General features: G+C 40.3%; 1 protein-coding gene across 2 annotated transcripts in view; it reads left to right on the plus strand.

The window, feature by feature from the left end:
• HEATR5B (HEAT repeat containing 5B) overlaps positions 1–13,321 on the plus strand; it is a 45,083-nt gene that overhangs the window by 12,526 nt on the left and 19,236 nt on the right. For both annotated transcript variants that reach the window (XM_028724203.2, XM_028724204.2), the window contains 12 exons: positions 163–274; positions 1,107–1,259; positions 1,830–1,929; positions 2,561–2,670; positions 3,638–3,801; positions 4,644–4,819; positions 5,746–5,851; positions 6,377–6,567; positions 7,141–7,300; positions 8,503–8,692; positions 9,852–10,021; positions 12,311–12,455. In XM_028724203.2, coding sequence (XP_028580036.2) covers positions 163–274; positions 1,107–1,259; positions 1,830–1,929; positions 2,561–2,670; positions 3,638–3,801; positions 4,644–4,819; positions 5,746–5,851; positions 6,377–6,567; positions 7,141–7,300; positions 8,503–8,692; positions 9,852–10,021; positions 12,311–12,455 — 1,777 coding nt within the window. The remainder of the gene's footprint in view (positions 1–162; positions 275–1,106; positions 1,260–1,829; positions 1,930–2,560; positions 2,671–3,637; positions 3,802–4,643; positions 4,820–5,745; positions 5,852–6,376; positions 6,568–7,140; positions 7,301–8,502; positions 8,693–9,851; positions 10,022–12,310; positions 12,456–13,321) is intronic.

The raw sequence follows: 13,321 nt of genomic DNA on the forward strand, positions 1-13,321 counted from the left end.
TAATTAAATAATTGAGGATACTGTGCAACTTCTTGTGACATTCAGGTTTAAAGATCTGCAAGTATTGTGCCTCCATGGTTACACATGCAAACTTTTGTGTTAGCACGTAATGTGTGATTAGGGATGGGCACATAATTGGTAACAATCTCCTTTTGTTTTCAGATGGTTGTTAGCATTGCAGAGGATCTCTTACGATCTGCTGCACAAAATAGCAGATTGTCTTTGCAGCGAACCCAGGCTGGGTGGCTTTTGCTTGGTGCTCTGATGACTTTAGGTATGTAAAACAGTGGCTGGCTTTATCACTGTGGTGTAGGACAGTCTTCGTATTCTTAATAAGTTTATTGGATTAGTCTTGACAGTAAAAATTCCTTAAAGTTGTTATAGTCAGCAGAATAAACCAAGCTCTTCAGAACTTCATATTTGTAATTGGGGAGAAGCATGTTTGACTGGTGCTTTAATATGTGATGAGAGGCTCCAAGAAAACAAATCTAAAAGAGTCTGTTAAAATATAACTTTCAAGGAAAATAGAAATTATAGTAAGTGATTATATTTCTCTATCTTTTGTTTCCCGGTCTTTTAAACATAGCTATAAGTAGTAGATGGTCTGGAAAAAAGACATTTTCTTTTTCTTTCATCTTGTTTTCTTTGTTTGATCTGGGTTAGAAGCATTGTGGTAAAAAATGTGTCTTAAGGTAATCCCATTTAAATACAAATTGGACTTTAATAAAGAATTGAGAGCAGCATGAAGAAAAATAACAGTATTTTATCAGTTGATAGCAGTTACTACTTTTTGAAGAGTACTTGGCAGCCCAATATTCTTTAAATTAGCTTTATTTGATTCAACTTTTAATGCTAAAGACTAATATGTAGTGTTTAAAAATACAAATATTCCTATAATCTTACATCACTTGCATTGGTTACATTGAATACTGGCTACCTTTCCATGTAAAAATGGCCAAAGTGGCATACAAAATGTTACTTTTTTAAAAAAAGAAAAGAATGGCACACAATAATGGCATTGAAGTATTTTTAGTGTCATTTGGTTATTTTTTTGTTTGTTTGTTGAGAATTGTTTAAAATCTACAGTAATTTGCCTTCTTGGTTAGGTCCGTCTGCTGTTCGTTACCATCTTCCCAAAATGTTACTTCTGTGGCGAAATGTATTTCCACGATCTCTAAAGGAATTGGAAGCAGAGAAAGCTCGTGGAGATTCTTTCACATGGCAAGTAACACTGGAAGGACGTGCAGGAGCTCTCTGTGGTAAGAATCTCAAAGATATAGCTAACAGTTCCTGAATTATTTCAATCAGTTTTACCTGTAACATTGTGAAAAGGTTCATGTTCAAATCTGAACGCTAAATGGCCGTGAACAAGTTCCACTTCCAGTCTCACAGGGCCTTGTAAAATGCCCTGAGATCCTTGGAAGAATGCTGGGATATAAATGTCGCAAGTAAATAGTGTATAAATGTAATGTAAGAGTTTGGCTTATTCAGAAGGCTGAGAGAGTTTTTTAAAAAATACGTTCACTCGTAGTGATACATGTGACTCCCAAGGAAAAGATGCCTGATGAGGGAGACAAGTGGGAAAGTATTTCCTTCCACCTGCCCTTCCTATAGCAATGTAAGCTTGGCTGAAATAATATAGACAGGTAGCAATAGTGGATAGCATGGGTGGAGCACTGTGGTTCACCTGTCTTCTTGAATGTCTCTGCTGATTAGGGAAAGCATTGGCATTTCTGCCAGCAGCTGAACTGCAATTTCTTTTTGAGAGTTAACATTTCCTTGTTTGCTTACATAGTTTAAAATGTGACCAATGCATTTTTCATTATTAGCTATGAGAAGTTTTGTTGCTCACTGTCCCGAACTTCTAACAGAGGATGTTATTCGAAAACTGATGACTCCTATAGAATGTGCTATGACAATGATGTCTCAGTAAGTATAGTTTCCACAATGGTGAAGTAATTCTCCCTCAAAATCCTCTGTAGTCTGTATAACCAGAAAAAGTCAGAGAAGTTCTCATTTTAAATTCAAAATGAAGAAACAATTGACACTAACTTCTTGAAGTTGATTTTATCTCCTGTCTTACTTTTTTGATATTTAACATTTCCATTTTTAAACTAAATATTATTTCTTGTTTTATGGAAGGCACAAATCTTCTTTAAAAATACTTTCAAAAATAATTTATTCTGCATAAAATGAAATTGTGTGCATATCACATAGCAACTCAGGGATAGACCTTGCGTATAACAGTATTGAAAGTTAGACTTCAACCTAGTGCATCCTACCAGAAAGGTTACCACTAGCACAATGGGACTTTCCTCCACTTCTCTCCCCCCCCCCCCCATGTGCTCCCTATGCTGTCCTCAAATCTGTTCTAGATGGTTGGAGGAACCTACAGAACAGATTTTGCAGGGGGCAGGGGAGTTCTGTTGTGCAAGGGGAAATCCTTCCGCTGATGGAACCTTAGTCTTAGTGTTATGTTGAATACAAGCCATTGCATCAACAGTTTACTATGTCATGATTTTTACTAGTAATTAATCTGGACTTCTTTTTAACACAATAGCATTCCCTCTGTAATAAAAGCCCATGGAGCTCATCTGAAGGCTAGTGCAGCAATGGTCCGATTAAGACTTTATGACATCTTGGCTTTGTTACCGCCAAAAACATATGAAGGTAATTGCACTGAATTGTTGCTTATTGCTCTTAATGCTTGGATCCACATCCCTTATATTCTTATGTAGGCTTTTAAAAACTTTAATGTCACAAAACTGAAAATAGTCACAAGATTGGTAGCATTTCTATGAACAAATAATGTATTTTTCTGGAGAACATCTGGCAGAATCACAGTGCTCACATATACACATCTGCACACCTTTACAAAGATTAGAAATAACCCTATGCAGTAATATTCAGTAATACATATACCAGCTGTGTCTCTAAGCAATGGTCCTGGGTAACTCACAAATGCAATGTAGGATTGTTAATGATATCAAGCAGCAGTAGTCTACCTGTCCTTGGAGTGCAGGGTGTCTAGTTAATATCTGAAACTTCAGATGCTCTCCAAGCCCCTCTACTCTATACATACACACAAAACAACAACAATAATGTAATAATAAAAAACAAATAGAAATAAAAATGTGCACTCCTCCCCCAAGACCATTCCATTATAACTATGCAACTCCTCTACTCTTCTATTGACTGAACTCCAGCTTGGAGGATGATCGCTGGATAGTACCTTTGATTTCTTCAACCCCTGTCTCAGTGAGGTTCAGTTGGAGAAATAAACTACCCGGAAAAGCTTTTACTTTTCTTTCTGGTATTTGGCTGGTTTCCCACTAGATTTTAGTTTTTTAGCACCGTGCTCTTTGAGGGCCTCTCTGGTAGTACTATAGTAAAGCAGTAGAGTTCTCTTTGCCAGTGGACACTAGAATCAGTGCATCTAGCTGTACAAGACTACCTGACTTTTCAGGCAGGTGAATGTGGGCTTCTCATATTCCCAAGAATAATATTAGTACTGATTTTCCTGTACTGCACCATCCTTCTTTGGGAACTATTTCTGTTTCATATAATGCCTGTTGATTCACAGGATGTAAAATGTCTTATATTTTGACATTGTCCCCTTCCAATTATTTTCCTTCAGGGTCATTTAATGCACTTCTTCGGGAGCTGGTGGCAGAATTTACTTTGACAGACAACTCTGCTAATACTACTACATCTCTGCTTAGATCACTTTGCCATTATGATGACAGTGTTCTTCTTGGCTCATGGCTACAGGAAACAGACCATAAATCAATTGAAGATCAGGTATCAAATCCTTAAAAAGCATTCCCTAAACGTCTAGTTTTCTGCCATTTTTCAAGACTCTTGAGCAAATCCACTGTTTTTATTTTTACAGTGCCCAGCACATATTTGTAATACTTCTACTGATTTCTAAATATAGAGGTTTAAGTTAGACTCAATTATAATTTGATTTTCCTTAGAGTTATGAAAAATGTTGTGTCTTGTAGAGTTTGTGAGAGATGCCAGAACAGAGTCAACCCTAAACTTGAACTCTTAAGCATGCTATAGCAGAGCAGGCGAAGATGCCATAGAGTTAGAAAAGAATAAAGTCACATAATAAGCATGTTTTTGAAAAAGAAAAAAGGCAATGGACCCTGCTGCTGTTGCTGCTCAAAGTATTACAGTAGGACATCTAATAGTATAGTCATGGTGTGTGTTTCCTTCTCATACTTTCCAAATGAAACGCTTATGTGAGAGTGCTTGATCTGTAATTGCCCTTATCATGTGTTCTGTGCAGTACTGGTAACCACGTGACTGGGCACAAGCAAAGCAATTTTACTTGAAATATACATACTGGCTTAAACCTTCCATGGATGTATTTAGTTTGATGAACTAAAGCTCCTTCCATTAATACACTCATGGAAGAACCCATTCCTTGAAAACAAACATCACAGTGCTAAAAGCTAGGATCCATGCCTTAGAGTTGAATCTCCTTTTTTGTACTTGAAAATAATGGAGACACTGCAGAAGTATATAGGTTCCTTTGAACAAGAATAATTTAGAAACAAAAATCTTTAGAAAATGTATAATTCAAAGCGATAAATGTTACATGTTTATCATATTTCAAGTGTTCTGATGCTTTATAGCTCCAGCCAAACAGTGCCTCTGGAAGTGGTGCTCTAGAACATGATCCATCTTCCATTTATTTGCGCATCCCTGCTGGTGAAGCTGTTCCTGGTCCTCTTCCTTTGGGAGTGTCAGTCATAGATGCCTCCGTTGCTCTCTTTGGAGTGGTTTTCCCTCATGTTTCCTACAAGCACAGGTCTGTTTATAACCAGGGTGGCTAACCTTTGTCGGCCTTAGAGCCACAGTGACAACCCTCTTGAACTTGCAAGCCACACACACATGCATACACCATGCAAATTAGCTGAGGAGTGTCATTATTGCCTCCTCCTCTGCTCATCAAATGACCAATCAAATGACTGAGAAAAGGCTGACTCTTGTACCAGTATTCAGATCAGGGCACTGGACTTTGCTCAGTGTAGCACTGTCTAGTTTAATTTTTGTTCTTTTTGCTGCTGCTACCAAAATTAGTAAGATCCCAGGGCCAATGGGGCAGATTAGGGCCCCTGAACCTAGGTGTAGGCCCCCCAGCAAAGTCTGTTTGTGAATATGTCATTATGGTGCTATTTAATTAAATAGTATCAAGGCTTAAATCCTATTTAAACGTTAGCTATTAAGAAATTTCCCCACCTTTTTAAAAGTTTGTGTTATCTTTTTGATTTATAATCTGCATTATAGAGCGTTTATTCAACACTTACTGTTGTGTTTGCGCAATGTAATGTTTTCCCTCCTCCCTTCTTTCCTCTCCCCTGCAATGCCACACCCTCCAAAATCTTCTCCAGATGGTTGAGGTGATGTTAAAAGAGGAAGGAAAGTCACATTATGTGAGTGGGGACAGTTATTGCCAAGCCTAGTTTTGGAGCTTCTGTATTGTAGCAGCAGCAACACTACCAGCAGCTTGCCTGGTGAATTCATTTGATGGCACTGTTAGATGAACAAATAGTCCAAGAGCAAATTTCGCTTGAAAGCACAGTAACATAATTTGAAGTACATTATATCACATTGTGGCATAGTCATTGGCCACACAGAGGCACCTTACAGTCATCACCTTTGAAGCCTGTGGGTTTTATAGCTCTTTTTCTATTACTTCAAGGAATATCTTTCTCATACTATATGTATTTACAGGCTACAGATGCTGGATCATTTTGCGGAATGTGTCAAGCAGGCAAAAGGTGTTCGTCAGCAAGCTGTGCAGCTTAATATTTTCACTGCTGTTCTTAGTGCATTAAAGGTAAACCTGCTTTAAGAGGTATAATGCTGTCTTTTTGCTGTGTCCTACTGCAATTATAACAAGGCTGCAATTGTGAGGCATAGAATGTTAATGTATGCATACAAATTCATTTCTGATCAATATTATTGCGCTAATATTAGTGCCCTCATATCAAAGGATCAGAGGTGCAGAGATAACTTAAAGATGGAGTCCATTAACACTGTTCCGTAAACTTGTTATGCGAGCCTTAGTGGAAGACTTTGCACAATGATGTATCAGGAGCTGTGTCATAGCATGCAAAATATGATGCATCACCTATGCTACAGTTTGAAGGTGTTGTGCCTTTTTTACTAAGTCAAAAAAGCCCACTTTGAGTGGAAGAGCACCTTTATGCTTCTGGTTATGTGACATCTGCCAAAACGTGTGAAAGCTTAAACCTTTCCCTGACTGGAAATGTAGGAAAGTCATTTGCAGAAACAGTAGTTGTGAATATGGGTATTATATGGTGTGTATCTGTAAAACTTTATATGTTGTCTTCTGTTAAAGGGCTTAGCTGAGAATAAAAGTACTTTAGGGCCGGAAGAAGTTCGCAAGTCTGCCTTGACACTAGTTATGGGGGCCCTTGACAACCCTAACCCTATTCTGAGATGTGCCGCAGGAGAAGCTCTTGGCAGAATGGCACAGGTGGTGGGAGAAGCAACTTTCATTGCCAGAATGGCTCAGTACAGCTTTGACAAGTATGTTGAACTTTTTGCTTGAAGCAAAAGGAGAACTTTGTTTGCTACATCTCATTCCCCTGTGTGACAGGGGAATATAGTTTTATATCAAATATAGTATGTTTTGCTATGCATGCAAAGATGAAAATGTGCAGAGCTTGAAAAGTGCATATAGTTTCTAATTTTGGTTCTTAATACCTTAAGAAGGAAGTAACATGGCTGTAAGCATTTAAGTGTAAGGCGCTGGTTGCTTTTGCCTACCTTGGTCATTTGAAATGTTTTCTCTTTATGTGATCTTGAAAAATAATACAGTACACATTTAACTTGTACACATTCAGTTTTATAGATGTGGCAAAAAAGGGGGGGAGGAAAAGGGGGTGGTTCCAGGAAGAATGACTTTGGCAATCCCACCTACCATTGAATCCAGTGGGTTTTGACTATATGTGATTTTGACTTTAGGCACAATCTCTGGAAGGTAACCCTTACATAAGTTGTGGACTTACTATATTGGATTGTTTGTCTTTATTTGACATCAACAAAAATGGTATTAGCTACAGATTTAACAAAAATTAAACTTTACCAAAATCTTGATAGGCTGAAATCTGCTAGAGACGTCGTGGCAAGAACAGGCCATTCCTTGGCTCTTGGCTGTCTCCACCGCTACGTTGGAGGAATAGGTTCTGGGCAGCACTTGAAAACCAGTGTCAGCATTCTGTTAGCGCTGGCACAAGATGGAACGTCCCCTGAAGTCCAGGTAAAGCAGATATATAATATTCAGCACAGTATAATAAGGATTGTACACTTTTTAATGCTTCATTCTGTATGCAGATATTTTTAACAATATTATGAATCGCAAAAGAATCAGGCAGAAAATTCTGCAAACTTTTTTTAAACAAAGGTTTCTGAGCATAAGCACCCATGTTTCGTTGCTTCAACCATTTTTCAGTTATAAATAGCCATGCTACCTTTTGGTAAACAATCTGAAAATGTTGCTCTATAAGCACTACTCTAAGCAGGTACTACGCACAGCCCAGCCATAGAGAAATAAAGTATAAATAAAGAGAAATAGTTACTTTCTGTTCAACTGTTTCTATAATGAGCTCTAGGTAACATATATGATCATTGTGTGCCCCTCCCTTTCATACGTTCAAAACAGTCCTGCAAAAATAAAATAAAAATACTAACAGCTTGTTAATAGATAAGTTTAAATACTGTTGCTGTGGATGAAACGCCCCATTATCAAACTCCTGAAGTCTCGGGGAATAAAAATGCCTTCATAATTTGGGTATGCCCACTATTTGTTGAAGGGACGCAGGTGGTGCTGTGGGTTAAATCACAGAGCCCTAGGGCTTGCCAATCAGAAGGTCACCAGTTTGAATCCCCGCAACGAGTGAGCTTCCCTTGCACGGTCCCTGCTCCTGCCAACCAGCAGTTCGAAAGCACGTCAAAGTGCAAGTAGATAAATAGGTACTGCTCCAGCAGGAAGGTAAACAGCGTTTCCGTGCACTGCTCTGGTTCGCCAGAAGTGGCTTAGTCATGCTGGCCACATGACCCGGAAGCTGTACGCCGGCTCCCTCGGCCAGTAAAGCAAGACGAGCGCCACAACCCCAGAGTTGTCCGCGACTGGACCTAATGGCCAGGGGTCCCTTTATCTTTACCTTTACTACTTGTTAGTGTTTCATTAACATTAGTGCTGGTGGTCCACTTCACAGAAAACTTAAACCATGTTGTGGGCCCTGATGGCTCTGCTTCCTCCCTTTTTAGTTCTGTGGGACATGAGCAGGGTCTGTGCTTCAGTTTCCTCAATAATTGTCAGAAAGTGGGGCTTCAGAGTTACTTTTCCAAGCCTGAGAGAGAGAGAGATAATGTGTTGAAGACTGGGAACCGCTGTGCTAAAGTGGCAACCATACCCTACCATAGTCTTAGATATGATTAACCTGTTAATTATTCTTCCAGACGTGGTCTCTCCATTCGCTCGCTTTAATAGTGGACTCTAGTGGACCAATGTACCGTGGATACGTAGAGCCTACTCTGTCTTTGGTTCTCACATTACTTTTGACAGTGCCTCCATCACATACAGAAGTACACCAATGTTTGGGTCGATGTCTAGGTGCCATAATAACAACTGTTGGCCCGGAGCTGCAAGGTTAGTGTACAAAACAATAAAAATGAGGGCCGTAATCCTCCTGTTAAGTTGCGTGCACGTTATATTACACATTTTTAAAAATAAATCCAACTTCCAAACAAAGATACCTAAGATTGCAGCCTTAAAGCAAAATCCTAGTCATGTTTACTCAGAAGTCGGTCCTATTGAGTTCAGTGGGACTTACTCCCAGGCAAGGATTGTGGCTTTAGTCCTGTTCCAGTCTCTCTCCATTTTATATCTTCTGCCTGACGGCATTCTGATTGCTGGTGTGAATCCTAATGTAGCTGGTGGCGCTGTGGTCTAAACCACTGAGCATCTTGGTCTTTCTGATCAGAAGGTTGGTGGTTTGAATCTGCATGATGGGGTGAGCTCCTGTTATTCTGTCCCAGCTCCTGCCAACCTAGCAGTTTAAATGCATGCCAGTGCAAGTAGATAAATAGCTACCGCTGCAGTGGGAAGGTAAATGGTGTTATCATGCACTCTGGCACTCCTTGCGGTGTCCAGAAGTGGTTTAGTCATGTTGGCCACATGACCTGGAAAGCTGTCTGCGGACAAATGCTGGCTCCCTCAGCCTGAAAAACAAGATGAGTGCCACAACCCCATAGTCACCTTTGACTGGACTTAACCATCCAGAGGTCCTTTACCTTTACCTTTTTTACCTTCTGGTCTAACAGGGACCACCAACAATAATGTGCAGATAGGTGTGCTATAAGGCTCCCTTGGCTTCGATTTCTGGTTCCTTTCCAACTTTTTCTTTTTTCTTATATTTTTATTTCTTGGAGTCTCAGCTGCTCTTTTCTTAACATTCATATTAGTGACTAAATATATGTAGGCTGGGATGCAGTTTTCATGCTGCTGTTTCGGAATGTTGGTGTTTCCTTGTCTTTTATATGGTTGTTGATATTATTATTATTGTTTATTATTATTATTATTATTGTTTATTATTATTATTATTATCATCATCATCATCATCTACCTTGTGAGACCAATGCCCTATAATCAAATAAATAAAGCTTATAGCCTTGGTGTATATTACATTTTGAGGTAAGTGACAGGATAGAAAATTAAATGCATCCATGGAAATTAAATGCATCCATGACTGAAATAGAAAATTATGTAGATATTTTTGAAGTTGATTTGATAACTTTAAATTTGATAGGTAATGGAGCTACCATTTCCACCATCCGTTCCTCATGTCTGGTGGGTTGTGCAATTACACAAGATCATTCAGACTCTCTTGTTCAGGCAGCTGCTATTTCCTGCCTCCAGCAACTTCACATGTTTGCACCACGACATGTTAACCTCTCCAGTCTTGTTCCCAGCCTTTGTGTGAGTATAAGCTATGCCTCTCATTATGTTTCAGTACTATAACATTTATATAGTTGGATACTTGGGGATGGGTGGGTGAGAAATTTTGTCAAAATGATCAATTGTATTCTCCAGAAGTGGAGAACACACAGCCTTCTTCACGCCTTAACCCTTTCTCTGACTACCATTACTTCTTAAATAGCCATAGTCCAACCAAATAGTTAAGCTCTTAAAAAATAATACAGGTTTCATTGCAGATTTTCAAGAACATACATACAGAAACAGACAAGTCATTCAGTTATAATCAGCTGTAGTCTCACAAAATAGCAATAACTAATAACAATAAAGCTTTCAACCTAGCAATTACAGATCACATTGCCATTTCTCCCATGAGTATTAGGGGAGATGAGTGGAGGAGGTAGAAGAGAGGGAGGGAATCAAATTAAATAAAGTTATATGATTCTTATGAAAAGATATATAGATGTACTTCTTTCTTTTATTTATTAATTGCATTCATATACTGCCTTTCAGCCAGGCATCCAAGGCAGGTTACAGTTTAAAACATTCTTTCATTAGGAAGAAAATATTTACCATAAACGTTTGAATGTGTCTCTAAAGCATATTTAAGTTTGCTATAAACAGCAGTTTGCACTCGATAGTGGAAGCTGTTGATAACACATCATGTGAACTTCAGCTGCTCTTTGTTGGTTTTCTTCATAGAGCAGTACTGTTCTTAGCAGCTGATAGCATCATTCAGATCAGATGATGGTAAAATATTAACTCTATTCATGTGTTCAAAAGAATGCATGAAGGCATTATTGAGGAGGAGTGGGTATGCACACACTAGTCAAAACAGACAAGTGCCTACACTTGAACTCTGGTGAATCTCTGGTCATAAAGAGTGCGTCTCTGAAAGGATCACTTTATGGGTGCAAGGGCACAGCTATGGCATCATAAAGAGACATTTTAGGGGATGGGCTGTGGCTTAGTGGTAGAGCGCATGCTTTGCAGGCAGAACATCCAGGGTACAATCATCTGTGGGGTTGGGAGAGACCATTGCCTGAAACGCTGGAGAATCACTGAGATAGATGGTCTATTGGTCTGACCCAGTACAAGGCAGCTTTCAATGACCCTATGTAACAGGGGCACCAACTGGGAGGCAGCAAGGCCCCCCCCCCAATTTAAAGGAGGCATGACACGTCAGCACATCGCAGGGCATGCACAATTGACCTTGGCATGCCCTTCGGCATGCACAAGTGATATCAGCATGTCCCGCAGCTCCGGCCCCCTCATTTCCGGGGACAAGCCAGTGTGCTTGCTATGTAAAGTGGTGCCTCTGATAGTGGAGGTAGAACTTAACCATCAGATGCATTGTTTCTTGAAGGCCTTGTCAGCATCTCTGTTGTCCACGTTCTAGTGTCCAGGCAGATAGACAAATTTCTGCCCTTATAAAGACTTTCAGGCTTGTGCAACCACAAGCCAGAGTTTCTTGAACAAAGGTTGCTTCTGTTATACTCCACTGCTTGCTGTGGCAATCACCTTTGTCACACACCCAGAAGCCATCCCATCCCAGCCACTACCACGCCGCCAAATGACCCAAGTAATATGCATAAACAACACACATACTGTTAGGATATTTCCGTTCCACCTTAAAAGGGAGCAGGCTTTGTGAGTCACAGAGTCTGCGTATTTCCTGTTCACAGGAAGTTTATGTTTTCTATTGCTTTCGTTTCTCTCTCGGTGCCTGAACACTGAAGCAGGCGGTCATGTTTTTTCTTTGTTCTGACCAACGCTGAATAAACTTAAATAATGCTCTCCTGCGTGCATCTTTCGCTGTGCATTATCTGCTGATAAGAGCGTGCATCAGCTCTGGAATGTGGCAAACTATTTCTGGAGCTCATGTCGCTAATTGCTGATACTGCGTGTCTACGGGAGATCAATGGACGTCCGGAGGTGACGTGGGCCCATGATGGACTTTGTCTCCCTGGCAGTATCCCAACACATACCCCAGGCCCCCTTTTCGCAGCAATCATATTGAAATGTGTATTTGGTTTCATGTGAACGTAAGAAGAGCTTGCTGGATCAGGCCAGTGGCCCATCTAGTCCGACGTCTAGTGTTCACAATAATGAACCAGATGCCTGTAGGAAACCCACAATCTGCTAAACTGCTATTTTAATGGATTCATGTACCTTTTCAATTAATAAAAAGATTGGTTTACTGAGTAGCTAATTTTAATTAAGCAACAGTACCTATGGGTTCTTTCAAGTCACCCCGCTAGTTTGATTGCTGATTTATGACTGTGGTTGCAGGTTCACCTATGCAGCTCCCATCTTCTGCTTCGTCGGGCTGCGGTAGCATGTCTGAGGCAGCTTGCTCAGAGAGAAGCCGCAGAAGTATGTGAATATGCCATGAGTTTAGCCAAAAATGCTGGAGACAAAGAAAATAATGGGATGAGTAAGTTTTGCTTTGCGTGTTTACTTTCCTGAAGACCAAATGAAAACAGCTAATGCTGTAAATTTTTTAAGTGTCTTTCCCATGCTATATTTTCACCTGCATGTTGTCCGACTTCATAAAAATGATATAAATTTGTTACATTCTAAAGTATTCACTTTTGACAGTTTTTCTCCAATGGTAGACTATGAAAGTGCACACTTTCCACATACAATGGCCAGATTGGATTTGCCAGCATTTTGAATTGACTTGATTCTGTATAGCAGAGCTGGGAAAGATGTCTGCCTAAAAGCTTCAAGAACTGAGCTCAAGGCCCATTGTAAATTAGACTTGACAGGACAAGGCTAGAGGTGCCTTTGTTCTAAGTTTGCAGAAAGCTTCCCTTCCCCTCCCCCCTTACATTCGGGTGGCTAACCTTTGGCCTTCCAGATAATGCTTTACTGCAGCTCCCATCATTGGAAATGCTTGCTGGGATTGATGAGAGCTGGAGCGCAACTTCATCTGAAGGGTCACAAGTTAGCTACCTCTATCTTATGTCCTAAGTACAGTGGTGCCTCGCAAGACGAAATTAATTTGTTCCGCAAGTTTTTTCTTCTTGCGAGTTTTTCGTCTTGCGAAGCATGGTTTCCCATAGGAATGCATTGAAAATCAATCAATGCGTTCCTATGGAGACCGTCCGGGGACAGAGGTGAAGCACCGCGCGCCTTCCCCTCTGTCCCCGGACCTGTTTAAAGGAAGGGGTGGCGGGGAGAAGATTGCTTCTCCCCGTTGCCTGCCCTGCAATCTCCGGGGACAGAGGGGAAGGGGCGCGCGCCTTCCCCTCTGTCCCCAGACCTGTTTTAAAGCAAGGGAAGGGGCAGCGGGGAGAA

The sequence above is a fragment of the Podarcis muralis genome, chromosome 3 (assembly GCF_964188315.1).
Source record: "Podarcis muralis chromosome 3, rPodMur119.hap1.1, whole genome shotgun sequence".
Taxonomy (NCBI): Eukaryota; Metazoa; Chordata; class Lepidosauria; order Squamata; family Lacertidae; genus Podarcis; species Podarcis muralis.